Below are 18,522 nucleotides of genomic sequence, written 5' to 3'. Positions count from 1 at the left end.
GCAATCGGACATTGCTACGCCGTCACCACAGACGAGGCACAGACGAGGTATAGGCACAGACTCGTCTGTGGCACCACTAGCATTTTTGGGTCTGTAGGCAATACAGGGCAGGTAGATAATATTGAAAGTATAGAAAATAAAAAGATATTAATAAGTCAGTTAGAAGTTAGCACTGACGAGACCATAGGATAGACAAAACATCCTTTGTAATTTGTTAGTCACATGATTAAGGGCGATAGAGGCACAGACGAGGTATTGGATAGAATTTTTACACAAAAGGCGTTAAATGTGATGACCGGTTGCATTTTGAACTGTATTCACGGATATGAAAATTACACAAGATATTGCCTCACCTCAATTATGAATTACATTTGTATTACGCTATATGTATTACACTTTTCTTCGTAATTTTTAATAAAACCGCGCAAAGAAAGAATTTAAAGAAAAATTTGAATCGAACTGGACTGAAGTTAGCGGCCAACTAATAATTTATTTAACCCTTCCCGCTATTATGCTCAAGTACTACGACTCTTTTCGACTTAAAATCTATATATCAAGTATGTAGACTCTTCGAGCAATATAACCATACCACTGTTCTTCGAAATAGTTAATAAAACCGCACGAAAAATTTAAAGATAAATTTTAAAGAATTTGAGCATGATGTATTACATCATGATGTGTACGGCATATACATCTACCTTATACCTCGTCTATGATATAACTATTTGTTTGCGACAACATAACCTCAAAATATAAACGCCGAAACATCAGCGGTTGATTACCTTACCTTAATCAAACGTTATCGGAATTAACACATAAAAAATGGTGAGTATAACAAATAATGTTAAGTGTCGCACTAAATTATTTACATTCCTCCACTGTATTTAATTATTACATCTTATTTCAGGCGCGAAATGCGGAAAAGGCTATGTAAGTGTTTATAAGCTGAAAGCATTGTAAAAGCAGACTATGACACCTTCGTGTATTGCAGCATTTCCTTATTCATGTGTTAATCTATCGACAGGACCACCCTCGCCCGATGGCGAGCAGCACAGAGCAACGAGGGTGCCAGGAAGGAGCAAGAGAGGAGACCGTACCTAGCCTCCGAATGTAGGGACCTGCGGAAGGCGGAGAAGTGGAGAATGCAAATAATTAGAGAGATCGCGAAGAAAGTGGCACAGATACAAAATGCTGGTCTAGGAGAATTTCGCATTCGAGACTTAAACGACGAAATCAACAAATTACTCAGAGAAAAGCGGCATTGGGAGGCTCAAATAAAAGAGCTAGGCGGTCCTGATTATTCCAGAGTGGGGCCACGTATGCTAGATCACGAAGGTCGCGAGGTAAAGAGTTTCTTCTATTGTCGCATTCAACTATCCTTACTATTCGTCACAGCAAATGGAAATGTTTAATGCCCTAAAATATTCAGGTACCCGGGAATCGTGGTTACAAGTATTTCGGAGCGGCGAAAGAATTACCTGGGGTCAGAGAGCTGTTCGAGCAAGAGCCGCCGCCCCCTCCTCGGAAAACGCGGGCCGAATTAATGAAGGACATCGACGCGGACTACTACGGCTATCGGGACGACGACGATGGAATTCTTTTGCCACTGGAGCAAAGGGCCGAGCGCGAAGCGAGGGAGAGAGCCGTGGACGAATGGTTGGCGCAGAACGAGAAGCAGGAGCCCGAGGTCGAGCAGGAGGTAGAAACCACCGCGCAAAGAGCGATACCCTCGCAGCAAGATATACAGGAGGCGTTGCTCGCAAGAAAAAAGCAAGAACTGTTAGAGAAATATGTACTTTGACAGGTTTTATTTCCTCTCTGTTCAATAACAACTATTTGTAAGTTTATTCGTTCATAATTGTATTTAGAGTACACTTTTTATAAAACGCGACAGATATAATAATAATTATCATTAATTTATAAGTAATAACATTGATTAAGGTAATTATTTTGTGCAGTAGACGTTCAAACTTCAATTTTCAATACTTATCGAGAGAGAGAGAGGGAGAGAGAGAGAGAGAGAGGGGGAGAGAGTGCTGTAGATAAAATATAGATAAAAATTCAACGGTAGTCTGTTTATAATCCTCGCGATCCTTATTTGTCTGTTTCCCACATTATGGTCGTTCCTATCACTTATCGGCGGTGCGCGAGCACCTGGCGCTCGTGTAAGCGATGCACAATAGAATTAGAACACCAGAGAACAAGACAGCATGAATTATCGTTAATGTCGTGAAGATTTACTCTTCACCATCGCACACACTCATACTCGTCTGACTCTTTGCTCGAGCAATAAAACTTTAAATCGTCTCGCATCACACGCTCCCGTCGAGGATGCTTTAAGCTTAAGCGTTTTCGACAGGGCTCCCAAACGGAGTCGTGCCGCGGGAAGCCGACTGTTTACTTCCAAATACATCTCCATGTACTATTACCCGGCCGAAAGAAGATCCCCAAGAGGCGGGCTCGAGCATTACAGTCCGTCGCTATGACGATTGATCGAATCACCTATTTGGGCACATTTTTAAAGACGCGGCACACGTATTTTGGTTATTGGCTGAAGTAGGCACATACATTGTCGCACCGCGCGACGAAGAGAGCGAACAAAACACATCGAGATCGGGTGGAATAGAGCGATCTGACCGACGAGCGCCAAAGCAATAGCGTAGGCATGTCAGACGGTTAACCATTAATATATAATAACATAAAAATTTCCTTATTTTTCACAATATATTCAGGAAAGTATTATCATTGGTTTGGTTAGATTTTTCTGATTAAAATAAACCCAAACGCAATGTCGCACAGATTGTTTGAAAAATAAGGAAATTTTTATGTTATTATATATTAATGGTTAACCGTCTGAGATGCCTACGCTATTGCTTTGACGCTTGTCGGTCAGATCGCTCTATTCCACTCGATCTCGATGGGTTTTGTTCGCTCTCTTTGTCGCGCGGTGCGACAATGTATGTGCCTACTTCAGCCAATAACCAAAATACGTGTGCCGCGTCATTAAAAGTGTGCCCAAATAGATGATTCGACCAATCGTCATAGCGACGGACTGTATCGCCCGAGCCCGCCTCTTGGGGATCTTCTTTCGGCCGGGTAATAGTAATTACGACTGTACCGTAACAAATTGGAAACAGTTGAAGGCATAGAAATTACCCTGAAAAAAGCCCTACTTCGTTAATCAAGTACACGCATCGATCCCGTGGACACCTGTGTCCCCGTATCCGTCACAGTAGCTTCTCAATAACAAGCCCTTTCTGCCCCGCGTGCACGCGGCTCTTCCCTGATCCCCATTCAACATCGTGTTGTTTATAAACAGACTGTACAGCATACAATTACATGTGTCGCCAGGGCTCAGAAGTCGAGAGTATCCTAATTAAACGCTAGCTAAAGGGTCGCGCCACACTGAGTCTTCGTCCGAGCGGACTCGAATCGATTGAATCGTTCACTCCCGTTGTTCCAGGAGTTTTGTAAAAGTGGCTGTATATACAGCACACCGGCAAACGCCTCTAAATGGCCAAAGTCGATTCAGAACCTGGTCCTGAACGGCGCGCGGGTCGGGGGGGTGGGTGGGCGCCGCGAACGTGTCGAGACGTGCGTTTTAACAGGCGGTTCGGCGAGAGGAACAGCGCTGCGCGCGAGAATACCGGGGGGGGGGGGGGGACTGTTCACGCGTGCGCGTGCACTGAAATGAGAAACGACTTCTGAGTCCTAGCGAACCCGTTACAATACCGTTACGCCTATAAATACGTAAACCAGAGAGAAATAGAGAACAGTTCGAGCATGGATTTGAACCATCGTTAATCACCTAAAGGCTAAAGCTTGAAAAAGTCAAGCGTTTAAACGATTCACAGCATCTGTTTTCTCATGTATCCGTTAATCAGTCGCCCGGTCACGCTCCAGTTTTTACACCGATCCCGTCTATAATACATATAAACGCGTGGATAATTAATTGTAACGATCTACGCCGTCTATCGTGCCCCACGACGTCCCGTCGTGTATGCCACTAATTTAGTATTGTAAGTAATATCAACTCTACGATCACATTTGCGTTTTACGGGGTGCGCTTTGCGAGTTTATTGTGCGTCGTTTGAATTGTGAATCTGTCCTCGCCTGCCCCCCACCCCCACCCCCTCCCCCCCCTCTTGCCAATTCACGGCACACGTTGCACCCTTGACAGCCCCGTCGGGCCCTGATCAAAGTCACCTACACCGTGCAAGCCACGAAACACTTGGAAAAAAATATATTGTTAGCGCGAGTACGCGGGACGTTGCACAGCTATAGGTTCAAGCTGAACTGTCGAATGGCGCACGTGGAAGGGAACGAAATCCTCGCTCCCTTCCACGAGTCCTGTTACAATCATTCAAACCTGTAACATTAAAACAACTCCCTGCGTCATTAACAACCCAATAATCGTGCAATCAAATCTAACGTCCCGCAGTCCCTAGTAGCATTTCTGGTTGACCTACTGTATCCCCAAGTTGGGACTTAGTTCGCCATCAAGATGCCAACAATAAACGCTACTAGGGGTGAAACGCATCATGCTCGACGCGTGGAGAACACGACACCATCCGAACTCGTCGAGCAAAGTGAACGTATGGAAGGGTGCGGTGAAGAAGGAGAGGGAAGAAAATAGACAAGGAGGGGTTCACAGCCTGGCGTTCCTCTTCGATCGTTCTCCCTGCGACCTTGAACCTGAACGAGGATTATTGGTCCGAGGATCGCCGCGATAAGGGGTGGCGATTCGTGTCATGCGTACCAATCCATTCTCGAACCATACCGTCCATGTACACCAAGAATTCCGTGGTATCGACTCGTGCGAACAAGCGCTGCGTGACAAAGTGTCGCGGAGTCGAGGGGAATACAATGACAGGGGAGAAAGAGAGATAGAGAGTGGGTGAGGGGAGAGAATGACGTTACGCGCGTCGCTTTAGTTAGCGTCCCGTCCAAAGTGGAGACCGACTAGAGGGGTGGTTCGCGTTTTCGTATTATCGGGCCCTCGACTCGGCTGGGTATCCCACGGCGATTCCCCGTCGACGGACACGCGGCCTGGAAATGGTGAAAGGCAGAAAAATGAAAGATAAACGATCAAGGTTGGCTCAGGCACATATCGAGTCGGAGAGTTTCATGCCACGGCTTTCGCGGTCCGTTTCACGACCGAGCGATTACTGGGACCGACGAAATGCGCGTCTGCGAGTGTACGCACAGAGCGAGGCGCCCCTGGAACCGGCAACCCGAGTCACGCTGATGCCGCGCGATGCTCGCGATCAGAGGGGAGCGTGTCTAGGGTGTTGCGTGGTCTCAAGGGATACGCAAGTTGGATCGAAGGAAGTCCAAACGCAGACGGAGGCGAAGGATGTGGACTGGTAAGTAACTGGGGCTGGTAATTCCAAGCGCCTCGCCCTGTGTGCGCGTAGCGTTTCGACCAACTCGGCCCCCTGGATGTAACCTCTATTGCTGGCGATAGTGCGAGGGATGGTCCAGGTGAGGGAGAGTCGAAACGCCTTGCACACGTATGCAGATTGAGCGTGCTAGTAGTAGTGTCTGTGTCGCGTGCTCGCGCGTATATATATATGTATATCGCTCTCGGTATCCCGAGTTGCATATGTTGTTATACATACGTATCATGTATGCTGAAAACACCCCCAACTCCGTCCGGCGTATCAAAAAGGAATATACTTGGTACATCGAGAGAGTTTTGAACTCGGTGTTACCGTCGTGCGAAAATTATGACAGCTCTGGCTGACGCAGCATCGACAGATCGACACATTAGATATATTGACTTCGGTGTTCTGTTCAGGCAGTAACACGGCGGCAGGCATCCAAAAATCGAACGGCCACCGTTCGTCTCGACAATGATCTTTTTTGGCTGACATTTTTCTTCTTTTTTCCCCTGTTTTTTCTTCTTTTCTTGCGTTTTTTTTTTGTTGTTGTTGCTTGCGCTCTATTAACGATCAGTCGTGCGTCACGGTGCGCAGTGATGCGACCGCTGCTACCACCAGCGTGTCGTCTCTATCGATCAAACCATAGTATCGTTATCGTGTTTAACGTAAAATGCATCGTCTTCCTCGTCTTCTTCTTCTTCGCTTAACAGGAACTCTATCGCGATCAGGTGTTTCTAGGGCGCAGCAGCGAGTGCCAGCGTTGGACCTGCGTCGGCTGTCGGGCTGCCCGCATGTCGTTCCAATGCTGCAGCTCCTCCGAGCCGGAACTGTTCATCCCCAGAGTGAGCCAACCGATCATTTCCCTGCCCTTCCTTCCCATCCCGCCTCTTCGGCGGTTATACACAGAGAGGAAGAGGGTCACGTCCCCGAGTTGGAACAGAGCGACCTGAAACCACCCTTCCCATCAGTTCTTTCCTCTAGTGTTTCGATGTATCGATTATGCGACGAGAAGGGTAGACAATTCAGTGGGAGAGAGAAGGGACAATATTGTTACGTTTAATTAAAGCATAGAGCATGACGAATTAGAAACGTACTTGGAATATGAAGGTTTCCTTGTAAAGGGGATTGGGCTGAGCGCGCTTCAGACCAGTCTTGGACCGCCCCATTTCGTGACCGTTGCTGTCCATCAGGGCAAGCTTGACGTAGGTGTCAGGTGGCTTCGTGTCGTTGCCACCGCCACCTCGGAAGTGGGACCCTTTGATTATTTCCACCGACAGACGCCCCGTGGTCCCGTTATACGCCAACCCGATCAGAATCTCCGCCACGCTTCCGCCCTTCATGCTAGTTCCGTACGGGGGTATCGTCGGCGACGCGTACGACTGCACGGACTGCTGGGACCCCGTGGAATCGCTGCGTGTTAAGCTACTGGTCGTTCCCCATTCTTGCACCTTGAAGAAAATAACGGTACCATCACGCTAAGGTGAATGTCCCAATTTCTGCTCATGTCCCCATTTCTGATCATTTCGTATTTTTCTTATTATTATATGCGTTACGTTTGTACTATAGTTGCGACAAAATAATTCTAAATTATTTAAACATTTACGCGAGTGTTGCACGAGCTTGGAGCAATACATACATCGCTATTTTTCATGAGCAGAAATACGGACATTTAGAGCATTATATATTTAATTACAAATTACTAATAGTTAAACATCTTGAAATATCTTTCTTAAATAGTTTTGGAATTGGTTGATTTATTATTAAAGAATTAATCAATTACTCTGCAAATTTTGATCGCAAACAAATTTTTTACACCCTCTTTATGACGAGTAACCTCTTAAATGAGCAGAAATTGGGACATTCACCTTAATACATTATGCTTCAAGGCTCCGCTTACTACGTAGTTCGAACTGGGTAGCGTTCACTCACCGAAGACGAGGGTGGTGGTTGCAGCGTTAACCAGAGTGTGGTCTCCAGCTGAAGATTGATCTGATCGAAGGAGACTCTGGCCTCGCCTAGTAATCTCTCTCGACGCATCCTCCCGCCCCACAGGTAGACTCTGAGGCGCACCCCCATAGCGTTCACGTCTTCGGGATTGACGCGCGGCAGCAGGAAGCTCTCCATGTACTGGGGCGAGGTACCCTGGCGCACGCGTGTCTTGCGCCTCTGCTTCTTCGACGGCAGCAGCACCAGACGCACCTGGCTGCCGCCTATGCCCTCCGGGTAGTTCCGTCCCTGCAGCACGTGGACCTGCGGGAGAACGAGGGGACAGTCTGGGTGGAGGCGAACGGTCACGAGGCGCAGGCGAACTAGGCGTAAACTCTAGAAATTCTATGTGAAATTATATGGATTACTGATAGTCGGAACTCTTAGCCGTCTCTTCCTTTAATTCGCCCGTTTTAATGAGCAACCGTCAGTGTTCCAAATGGAATAAACAGAAATTGAGTGTCGCTATTGTTATTAGGTATTACAGTAGACTGAGCAAGGGTAAGGTCGGGTTCACGGTACGAACCGTCATCTCTCGCATCGGAGCGTCGTACAAGAAGGCCACCTCCAGGCTGCCCACCTCCTCGGCGACCGTGCCCATCGTCGCGATCACCTCGTTGGTCGTCGAGCCATTCTGCTCCACCTCCACTTCCTGCTCCCTGGCGTCCAGCAGGATGCTGGAGGCGCCCACTTCCACTACACACTGCGCAAACGAAATACCGTACAACGGTGCGGGAACTATTCAGGACCCGATCGGTGTAACAAGCGATTTAACTGGGACGCTATTCGCTAACGAAATGACTCATTAAGCCGGGGATCCACCTGAAAGCTGAGCTAAGCTGTGCTACGTTATGCTACGTTATATCTGGCTGTGATATAACATATAAATAACAGCACAGCTTAGTTTAGCTTTTCATGGGAAACGCTTCCATAAAGATCTACCGGGGTTAAATTTTTAAAACATAGCATAGCACAGCTTAGCTTAGCTTTCAGCTGAATTCCCGGCTTTACCTTAGCCTTAAGGTCGACTCGCCGGTGGGCGGTGGAACGTCGCGTGATAAGATATCCACGCGGATATCCGGGAGCCGATTAATTATATTTATACACCGGCCGTCGAGATCGAGAGCGCGATATTCGATCGGAGAACGTGGAAACTGTGTTCCACGATTTAGCTATGCGCTCACCTGTTGTTGATCGGCTGGAGAGTGCTCCTCCGTGCAGCTGCTCGAGGCGGTGCCAGCGTCTAGGAAATTAGAGAACCGATCAGACAGAAGATTAAGCGTTGCGATTGAACGCCGGAGAACTTGATGTAACGAGGGGAGGAAGGAGAAGCAAAGGGTGGACTGCCTCTCGGTGGGTCGAGTGCGAGGAACGAAGCAGCTTTTATTATAAAGAAAGAAAGTGTGACAGACCCACGATGGTCGGTCCATCCTCGGCCTGGATGGTCAGAGTATCCAGCGGTGGATGAGGGGGCGAATTCAAACGGCGAAGGGCGTCTTCTTCCGAGTCGGAGCTAGTCTCTGGATCCGAGTAGGAGAATGCCTTCGCTGTCGAGTTTCATGCGGGAATTAAATTCGATTCGCCACTGGTTGCCGCCTGTAAAGATGACTCACCTATGTTCTTCGGGATCTGAGTGGTGGTGGTGTTATTGGACTCGCATAAGGGGACGCAGACACCGCCGAAGAGCGTGGTGGTGGACGGCGGGGTGAAGCACCACTTGCGGGACAGGTACAGGAACAGTGCCAACAGGAGGACCACGAAGCCAGCAACGGCACCCAGAAATGCTGTCGCTTCCACAGGTACTGAAAATGGTCCTGACATTAGGAAACACTTGAAAGAGAGAGAGAGAGAGCAAAGTCACTCCTAGACGAACGCGGGGCAAATGCGTGGCTCGTCGAGATCCTCTTATACATATACCAGAAGCCACCCTCGCCTTCCCCATTCCGTAGCCAGATCCCTCGGATAAAAAGTCTTTATTATTCGCCATCGTGGCGTCCTGTCGCTCGCCACCCTTCCAATCTCTCTCGCTCTAGACCTCTTAGCACTCGTCACGTACTAGGCGGCCACGTGACTTGGAATCGGTAAGCATGGTTTAATGCCCACCCTCCGGTGGCGCACTGTTTACGTCAGAGGCTCATTTTGGTCGTCACTCAGCCTTTACTACGTAGACACCTGTCCCGACTTCCTCCAAAAACGAAAGAGTTAAGCTGTCCACCTTGAAGAGCAACTTCAAAGCACGTGGCCGCTAACGTGCGCGTGCCCGCCCGCGCTGCCTGTTGTCCGAGGCAATGATCGATCGCGTGTAATAACAGCGGGAAGAAAAAGGGATCGTTGGATACGAGGACGCAAAAAGCAGCGTCGAAAAGGGCAGAGTCGATAAATTATTTATCGCCGACGGGGGAAAGCCGTTCACCCATGCACCGACTCGAATCCTCCTTCCATCTCCGACGGCCGGCGGTCCCGCGCGCTGTTGCTGTGTATCGAGCGCGCTTAAACGCCAGGCGACACGTTACGTCGTAATGACCTGGAATAATTAACCACCGCTCCAGTTGCCACGCAAACCGTCCGCCGCGATATTGCGCAGATCCGTCGCGGGTCGTTCGCTCCATTCGGCGATTATCCTCGCGCGATTCGCGGGTCGCTAGATTGGTATAATTAAAAAATCATCGAGCTTTGCCCCCCCCCCCCTGAGTGCGAGGAGCCGTGGATCGTTGGAAGGCGGTGCGATTCCAAGAGTCCTCCGGTTTGCGCAATGCGGACGAGACCACGGCACGCTCGTCCGTCCCGAAGGGCATATCCTGCGAATTCTTTCGGTCATACGCGCAAGATCTGTTAACGCGATACCGAGGGATCGCGTCGAGGATCGATCGTTCCGTGGAAAATCCGAAAAAAAAGGGTGGACGTCGAGGCGACTCTGACTAGCGAAGGAACCGCGCGCGTCCACCTCCTCGGCGGTTAGCGCGACGCAATTTCTTAATTGATTAGGAGGCTCGCCAGGCTGCGACAATATCGGCCTGGATCCACGAAATTGTGGGGCGCCAGGTCTCCCTCCGAACGGCCGAATTCGCCGCGGAGAGGTTCGCGGGGTATAGTGGACTTACCCGCCAGAAAATGGTCTGATCCAGCCAGAATCATGCTCGCCCTCGTGTCGCATTAAAGCCTTCCTCTTACGCGTGTTTCTCGGTCGAACGCGGCCTGTCCCCGTCCGCAAATGATGGACTCATTCTACGCACGCCGCGGGCTTGTCCTAGGAGACGCTCGTGGCCCGTTCGCGATCACCGAGAAGCGTGCTCACCAGCCAGCCGAATAATAATACGTGGGCGGGGGTATACACACAGCACTCTGTTGCTCTTGCCGAGACGTGTGCGCCTGCAATACCTCGACCAGCCGCACGCGTGCGCCTCGCGGACCCACGCACGCTCCAACAAGGGGATTTTCGTTCGTACAGAGGCCAGGGGTGCTCAACTTGAGCGCTAGTGACTTAATAAACACACGGGTGCAAATGGAGATCTTACGCGAAAGTCAGGATATGTACCTAGGTAAAACGGTAAACTTGTAAATGAGATAGGACGCTGGTTGTATTCATTGAAGAAAATCATTTGGAAATTATTGGATCATTACTTGTCGATGTATAATTAAGGCTGTCCGAACCTGATGAATGAAGACGAATTATCTATCGCTCGATTCTTTCATTAGACCACCGTTTTTTATCTAGATAATGCCCAACTCTGCGGCTTAAAAGTGAATCAGCTTTTACGCGAAGAGGGGAGCGGTCGATAAATTACTACTAGTTGGTATTGGAGACTTAAGAAACACGTAATCTAAAATTATTATTTTAACGCGAGAATCGAAGCGGAAATATCGAAAAACAATGATGGTTTACGTTTACGTTATCGGGAATCAATATTTTATAAACGCGTCTTGACTCCTCTGTTCGAAAGAATTGGATTGCTTTTAGGACATTGCTACCACCATTGCTTTCTGACGAGTTAAACGCTTTGAATAATTGACGAAGTGACCTGGTTTTTTTTAAATGGATTTAATAATTCTGTATCTCGCTGCATCATGTCCGTTAATGGATGTTGATGAAATTAATTAATGGGCATGAAACTTTATCCATAGTTTCTGTTTACTCGATTCGCTTCTAACGTGTAGATAAATGATGCCTTTTAATTTCGAAATAATAGAATTGTAAATAAAAATGATAAGATCAGTCGCATGATTCGCTATTTCGTGTACATATTATTAAAGACCACACTCAACGATTTCACTGTTTAGTACACACCTGACGAGAATATTTTTCAGTTGATGGGGGGTAAGGTCCATGTGGTATTTGTTATTAGTCAATATAACCTTAAATATGAGGCTACTCCTAATTCCGTTCTACCGAAATTTCTTAATCGAAAAGTTTTAGTAATTTCTAGATGAAACCGAACGTATTAGAGAAAGTCTTCAATAAATTTGTACGTGCAATTGACTTTGCCTGTTACCAATTTATCTTATTTAATTTTAGCAATCTATACATGCTGAAAATAATATTCTATCCAAATTTAATGACGACCTCGGTTCCGAAGGATTTGAGATTTCAGGAAAGCTAGTATTGTTACCTTAGATACCGATCATCTATTTCATGTTGTAGGTACCAAAGAATTTTTATATCACAAGATGCGGTTAAATCGTGCTTTTGATCATTGTATTACTCTGAAAGCAGGAACGAATAATTATGAGCTACTTTACCATATTACGTTGCAAACACTCTGCGACTTTGAACAAGTATTTGCTAGAGAAATGCCTGAGGCAATATTTGATGTACAGCGTGAGCGTATATTCTACTGGAATTAATAATCATAAAAAATATATCGCTAAAAATGAGCGCATCGCTAGGAGAAAGGCATTAAGGTCTCAGATACTGCAGGATATCAAGCAAACCAAACGAAAAGTAGAGGAAATAATCGAAAAGGAGAATATTTGGACCGTGCCGAATTTACTTTGTATGGGTCGAATCGTCACGTCTCCCTATCTGAGTTATTTGATTTTATCGCAGGACTACCAGGTAAAATGTAATAACATCTCACCTTACGGCTATTACGTATTAAATACGCTAATGCTATTCGTTTGTATTACAGGTAGCATTGTGGCTATTAATAATTGCAGGATTTAGCGATCTAGCGGATGGTTGGATCGCTCGCACATGGACGTCACAGGCTTCTAAGCTTGGTAGTTTTCTGGATCCGGTCGCAGACAAACTACTCCTAGGAACGTTGTTTCTTTCGCTGGCCTGGGTGGGATTGGTTCCTATTCCCCTGACGTGTCTCGTGGTCACGCGAGACGTCGCCATGGTTTCTGCTGCTTCGTACATTAGATACAAATCTTTACCTCCACCGGTGCGTATTGCATCGCTTGCTAATCAGCCAAACGCTTAAATAAATGGCTTTCGGCGTGATTACCAGAATGATTCCTTAATTAAATAAATTTTAGAAAACTCTGGCCAGGTATTTTGATCCTACGTACGCAACTGTCCAGTTAGCTCCGACGTATATAAGTAAAATCAACACCGTCGTTCAGTTGGGCTTCGTCGCTGGGACGCTGGCCGCTCCGATATTTCATTTTGTGAATCATCCGATTTTAGAAGGTCTATGTTACGTAACAGCAATCACGACATTAGCAGGAGGTCTAAGTTATCTGATATCAAAGAATACGTATAAATTATTAGGTAAAAGAACCTCGTCAAAGTCTCGGTAGGTATGTGTGTTATGAATAATGAATACTAAGAGGTACAACATTGCCATTGTTTATAAATCTATTACACACTTTGTACAATAAATCTCTCTTAAATATCTGTCCCATACAATAACATCCACTTCATTCTTTAGTTTAAGCGGCTAGTCCTTTTTGCTTATATCGTACAATTCGTAGGCAAAATTTTCAAAATTATACATATCGTTGCGCACTCCGATGTAATCGATTTCTAACTTAAAGGGCCCGTTCTTATTATCACCGACAGTAATACCAAAGTTTGTGATATTATGGTTGTCCATAGGTATCTGTTGATCTTGGATTACTCCTTTAGATCCAAATACGAATTTGGAGAAAGGTATTTGGACGTACTGCCAATAAGGGCCGCCTCTGGTGTACAATACGTAATGATAAGCTATGTACCAAGTCATATCTACAAGCCCCCTTTGTAAAATATTTATCATGTAACATCTACCATCTCCCCTGACTCTCAAAACAAGAGTATTAAATTGGGACCAATCGTAGCTATCCTTTCGCTTAAACGATTTCCATTTTTGGACCGTCGTGATATTACAATAACCAGCCTTCCCGGTTATGCCGTCTTTGGGTACATGAGTAGATAAAGTACCGTGGAATATACCAGTGCCGGTGGGCGACAATTCTAATCTAGAAGAGAATTATACATTCTTCGCGTTTGTTCGGTTAAATGACTCTTTTAAGTAGCAATTAATAATTAGCATGTTTAAGTTAGATACTTGCTTGGCAGTCGAGAAGCCTTGTTTGTAATCCTGGTCGCAAGTCGTCACCCATTGATTTAAACATTCGTCGCTTCCATCGAACTTCCACACTATATGATTTTCATTTGGTACATGAAAAGTTTTATGCAGTCTGAATATATCTCGCGCCTCTTTAGCTAATAACGAACTTTCGAACTTCAGTTGTTGATACCCTTCTCGCAGTCTCCCTAACACACTTAAATTCTTTTCTGCTGGTGGGTTGTCGTACACCTCTTTAAAACCTCCTCCCTTCGGTTCGTAAAAGTATAACAGGCGATTACTCGTGTGAAAGCCTCTTTCATGAGGAGTCCTCGAACAAAATCGTAATAACCGAATCATAGTTCTTAACGGGTTATACCATGCGATTGAATAAAATCTTCGGAAATGGAACTATGGATCTGTAGGATGTGACATAATTTTTTATACTTCCTAAATATGATTTAACATCATACCGACGAAGTATCCTTTCATGTAAAATACATAATCCAACCAACTTGTTCGTCGTTTAATAGACGGTGTTTACATCTTACACCATATTTATGAAACTTTCTTTAGTAAATATTTGATCGCCACTCTTACAGCAATGAAATTCAATTCGAACAGATTGAATTGGACTAAATCCCAGGGCCGGCCACAGGGGTGGCTCAGTGGGAGCGAGGCACCCTGGCCCCAGGCTGTACTCGGGGTTCCCAGAAAGAGAAAAAATGAAGAAAAGAGAAAATAAAAAAGAACGAAATTTGTTATCTCTTGTACTTAAATTTCATGCTCTAAACACAGAAATGGCAATACTACGAACGCACCACAATTATGGTTGTGTGGTGATAATAGTATGCGAGGAATATCAAAAAAGAAATTAGAAATAATTTCTAATATAATAATATAATAATCTAATATTATTAATAACATGGGAATAAAAAAGTCATATTTAAATACGTTAATGTTACCTCAAAATATTTCTTGCATCCGGGGCCCTTTATAGAGAAGGCCGGCCCTGCGGAATCCTCGTAAATATATATATATATAATTTTACTACGAAATATGATAATCGGTGTTCTTACGGCCGATTATTATAATTCATTAAAAGCTTTGTTAACTCATCTGCTCAATAATACGAAGTGACTGGAGTTTCGTAAATTATGGGCGAATACCACTTACGCCCAAAACGCCCGCGCAGGAACTTCCCGTTTTTGTAATAAAATGAATATCATAAATTATATGTTCCTGTTTTCGAGACGTAACTTATATTTAAAAACCTGTATATTCCGATAATGGCACTTTCACAGATTTCTTTTCCATATTTCAGGAGATTTTCATAAATTTCGAAACGAAAACCACGGCCGTTGCGGGCGATTCGTGCGTAAGTGGAATTTGCCCAATGAAAATTCACGCGCTCTCAGTTTAGGACTTTCCGTTCCTACAGGTTGGTCACAATGATAATGTTGAAATCAAAATTCCGATCATCGTGAAGATGGTACTGTTTAGACGTAGTGGATTGTTAAATAATAAGAACCTAATATTTCTGCGTCCGAAGAATCACAAGGAAAATGGGAGTACCTTTCACATTAAGTTCAGCTCGACTCAATCTGCGGAGAATTTCGCGGAAGTACAGCTATCCGATGGGTAAGAATACCACGTGTGTTTTAACCTAAACGGTAGTCGGCAGACTCTGTCGAACCGTTTAAATGAACCTCACTCCTACATAATCATCTTTATATTTAAGGAAAAAGATGATATTAACCACTGGGAAGTATGCGCGATTCGCAGGCGGGAGTGTCATCGCCAAGTTCGGCGATACGTCGGTTATGTCTACTGTAGTTAGACAAGATGAATCTGCAGCTAGCAATAGCTCCGTACTCCCACTGACTGTAAACTATCGGCAGAAAGCTGCTGCGACGGGCCGTATACCGACAAATTTTTTCCGCAGAGAACTAGGCTACACGGAACACGAGATTCTCACGAGCAGAATAATAGACAGATCTGTACGGCCTCTGTTCGCAGACGGATATTCATGCGAAACACAAATAATGTGCAATTTATTAGCCGTCGACGGAGTTCACGACCCAGACGTGTTGTCCATTAACGCAGCGTCGGCGGTTCTAAGCGTCTCGGATATTCCATGGAACGGACCTGTGGGAGCTGTGAGGATCGGTCTGGTCGAAAACGAGTACATAATTAACCCGACGAGGCGTGAACTTCAGCACAGTACATTAAACCTTGTCGTAACATGCGCATCTAAAAATCTTGTAGTCATGTTAGAGGGATCGGCCAATGATATCTTAGAACCCGAACTTAAAAAAGCGATACGATTAGCTGCCAAAGATTGCCAGCTAATTATAAATTCTATAACGGATTTGCAAAAGCGCGTCGGGAAATGTAAAGCACAGATCCGAAAGAACAGTAACACAACCAATGATATGGCAGAGCGTGTAAGAGAATTTTCGGAACATGAGCTACGTAATATTTTTACATGTTATAGTCATGATAAAATTTCACGAGACAATGCTATTATAGATCTGAGAGCCAAAATGATAAGTAAGTTGGCGAATGATAATCCAGAAGTTGCTGCGCCTGTTACAGAAGCATTCCAGAAACTTGTTAAAGAAGTTTTCAGATCTTTAATATTCGAGACGAACAAAAGGTAGTTATAGCGCGCGAACTAAACATCTCGATACGATCGCGGAACATAACACGCGCGTCGAGTCTATGTATTTCCAATAATTGTAGGTGCGACGGCCGAGAACTGGATCAGTTGAGAGATATAAAGTGCCAAGTGGATATGTTCCAGCCGCTCCACGGCTCTGCCTTCTTTCAAAGAGGGCAGACGCAAGTTTTGTGCACGGTAACGCTCGACTCCATAGAAAGTGCTCTTAAGATGGATACTATATCGATGCTGGCTAGGTATTCCGAACACCAATTCTTCAGAAATCTTTGCGCAACATAGATGAACACATGATTTTTTGCAAACTTCCAGTGGAATAAAAGAAAAGAATTTTTTTCTACATTACGAGTTCCCTCCGTACGCGACTAACGAGATAGGTAAAGTTACTGGGTTCGCTCGGAGAGAAGTAGGGCACGGAGCGTTAGCCGAGAAAGGACTACGATCAGTTATACCGAAAAATTATCCATTCACTATAAGACTCACAAGCGAAGTACTGGAATCAAATGGTGAGTTGCGCGTATATCGGAAGCGAAGCGTTATTTGCAAAGAGGAGAGGTAACTTCATAACTTAAGCAATATTCTTTGATTCTTGAAGGTTCTTCTTCAATGGCTTCTGTGTGCGGTGGTAGTCTAGCACTGCTGGACGCAGGTGTGCCAATATCGTCTCCAGCTGCTGGTGTAGCTATAGGATTGATATTGAAATCTGGAAAGAAGGATGCAAAACACATAGAAGATTATAGGATATTAACGGATTTATTAGTAAGTATTAGCAATTATTTCAATTGAGATACAAGTACAATATGGAAAGCTAAAGGAATTGATTCTCGGGTAATAGGGCATAGAGGATTATCTCGGAGATATGGATTTCAAAATAGCGGGCACAAAGAGAGGATACACCGCTTTGCAAGCTGATGTAAAGGTACCAGGTGTCCCTTTAAAGATAATAATGGAGAGTATCAGTCATGCAACTGGTGCGAAGAATCGAATCATTAATATCATGAACACTGTAATATCATTGCCGAGGCATGACAAGAAACATAATAAGCCGGTACTCGAAACTATCGAGATCCCCATACACAAAAGAGCAAAGTTCCTTGGTACGGGAGGATCGAATTTGAAAAAAATCTTCATCGAAACTGGAGTTAATGTACGTTTAAAGAGTACATACGTAAACTCAAATCGATTTGATCTATTATCAAACACAGGATTATTTGTATCGATAATAATTTCTTCTTTATTTGTAGATACATGCGCAAGACGACAACATGTATTCCATATTCGCGCCTAACCAAGATGCAATGAACGAGGCCCAAGAAATGATAAATCAAATTTTGACGAAGGACCCTGAACCGACATTAATATTCGGTGATATATACACGGCGAAGATAACCGAGATCCGCGACACCGGAGTGTTGATTTCGTTACACCCTAGCATATCCCCGGCGTTGTTACCTAATTCGCAATTAGACCGACGTAAAATACATCACCCCAGTGTCCTTGGGTTGGAAGTTGGACAAGACATAGAAGTGAAATATTTCGGTCGGGATCCAGTGAGCGGGCAAATTAGGCTATCGCGTAAAGTGTTACAGGAACCGATCTCCTACACGCGGAATTTGAATCCTGTGGAAGAAAAGGAGGAATAATTTCTAGAATTTGTTACCATCTTAGATTTAATCTATAAAGGTCCGTTTATTTCACCAAAAATTTAGTTGCCTCTTATTTCTTAGGAAGACTTACATTTATTATAGCCACGAAGATGAACAAACTGAAGCCTTTATTTCATTCTGAAGATTGCATTTCCAATTGTTTAACGAAAGACGACCTTCCATCTTAGACTGAATACATTTTACGTACTAAATAAGTGGATGCAGCATTCATCGGTAAATGTGCTTAAATATTTTCGTTACGTCCTTGTTCCTGCACGAATGAAATGATGTAAATACCATTTTTTACGAATTATTAAATATATTACTTAGAAATA

At 44.9% G+C, this 18,522-nt stretch overlaps 5 protein-coding genes across 12 annotated transcripts; 3 read left to right on the top strand and 2 right to left on the bottom strand.

The window, feature by feature from the left end:
- The first annotated feature begins 588 nt into the window (after window positions 1–588).
- On the top strand, window positions 589–2,070 carry LOC143368410 (pre-mRNA-splicing factor ISY1 homolog). Of its 2 annotated transcripts, XM_076811109.1 has the most exons (4): window positions 589–825; window positions 908–930; window positions 1,025–1,343; window positions 1,430–2,070. In XM_076811109.1, exons 1-4 carry the CDS (start codon window positions 823–825, stop codon window positions 1,799–1,801), a joined length of 717 nt encoding a protein of 238 aa, XP_076667224.1. In that variant the 5' UTR covers window positions 589–822; the 3' UTR covers window positions 1,802–2,070. The 2 variants fall into 2 exon arrangements, with proteins under 2 accessions (XP_076667224.1, XP_076667223.1); XM_076811108.1 differs by lacking the exon at window positions 908–930 and having other exon boundaries at window positions 590–848.
- Window positions 1,779–10,816, bottom strand: Syt14 (Synaptotagmin 14). 3 transcript variants are annotated; one of them, XR_013085229.1, is made up of 9 exons: window positions 9,288–9,551; window positions 8,984–9,172; window positions 8,783–8,917; window positions 8,555–8,613; window positions 7,897–8,073; window positions 7,314–7,634; window positions 6,479–6,832; window positions 5,622–6,330; window positions 1,779–5,049 (listed from the first exon to the last, which is right to left on the bottom strand). XR_013085229.1 is itself a non-coding variant. In XM_076811100.1 (8 exons), the coding sequence occupies exons 1-8, from the start codon at window positions 10,503–10,505 to the stop codon at window positions 6,109–6,111; spliced, it is 1,491 nt and encodes a 496-aa protein (XP_076667215.1). In that variant the 5' UTR covers window positions 10,506–10,816; the 3' UTR covers window positions 1,779–6,108. The 3 variants fall into 3 exon arrangements, 2 of the variants coding, with proteins under 2 accessions (XP_076667215.1, XP_076667214.1); XM_076811100.1 differs by lacking the exon at window positions 9,288–9,551 and adding an exon at window positions 10,472–10,816 and having other exon boundaries at window positions 1,779–6,330; XM_076811099.1 differs by having other exon boundaries at window positions 1,779–6,330.
- A 351-nt stretch (window positions 10,817–11,167) lies between these two features.
- Cls (cardiolipin synthase) lies at window positions 11,168–13,207 on the top strand. 5 transcript variants are annotated; one of them, XM_076811106.1, is made up of 5 exons: window positions 11,168–11,186; window positions 11,884–12,005; window positions 12,082–12,423; window positions 12,497–12,754; window positions 12,849–13,207. In XM_076811106.1, exons 3-5 carry the CDS (start codon window positions 12,094–12,096, stop codon window positions 13,110–13,112), a joined length of 852 nt encoding a protein of 283 aa, XP_076667221.1. In that variant the 5' UTR covers window positions 11,168–11,186; window positions 11,884–12,005; window positions 12,082–12,093; the 3' UTR covers window positions 13,113–13,207. The 5 variants fall into 5 exon arrangements, with proteins under 5 accessions (XP_076667221.1, XP_076667222.1, XP_076667219.1 ...); XM_076811107.1 differs by lacking the exon at window positions 11,168–11,186 and adding an exon at window positions 11,255–11,647; XM_076811104.1 differs by lacking the exon at window positions 11,168–11,186 and adding an exon at window positions 11,255–11,685.
- On the bottom strand, window positions 13,146–14,484 carry Cia30 (complex I intermediate-associated protein 30). The gene is made up of 2 exons (XM_076811102.1): window positions 13,866–14,484; window positions 13,146–13,772 (listed from the first exon to the last, which is right to left on the bottom strand). Exons 1-2 carry the CDS (start codon window positions 14,219–14,221, stop codon window positions 13,253–13,255), a joined length of 876 nt encoding a protein of 291 aa, XP_076667217.1. The 5' UTR covers window positions 14,222–14,484; the 3' UTR covers window positions 13,146–13,252.
- Window positions 14,485–15,257: 773 nt separating this feature from the next.
- Window positions 15,258–18,505, top strand: Pnpase (polyribonucleotide nucleotidyltransferase 1). The gene is made up of 7 exons (XM_076811453.1): window positions 15,258–15,502; window positions 15,603–16,520; window positions 16,607–16,780; window positions 16,854–17,047; window positions 17,137–17,300; window positions 17,377–17,688; window positions 17,786–18,505. The coding sequence occupies exons 1-7, from the start codon at window positions 15,351–15,353 to the stop codon at window positions 18,182–18,184; spliced, it is 2,313 nt and encodes a 770-aa protein (XP_076667568.1). The 5' UTR covers window positions 15,258–15,350; the 3' UTR covers window positions 18,185–18,505.
- The last annotated feature ends 17 nt before the right edge of the window (window positions 18,506–18,522 follow it).

Source organism: Andrena cerasifolii, chromosome 4 (genome assembly GCF_050908995.1).
Source record: "Andrena cerasifolii isolate SP2316 chromosome 4, iyAndCera1_principal, whole genome shotgun sequence".
NCBI classification, from domain to species: Eukaryota; Metazoa; Arthropoda; class Insecta; order Hymenoptera; family Andrenidae; genus Andrena; species Andrena cerasifolii.
This window is presented reverse-complemented; position numbering and strand designations above follow the sequence as displayed.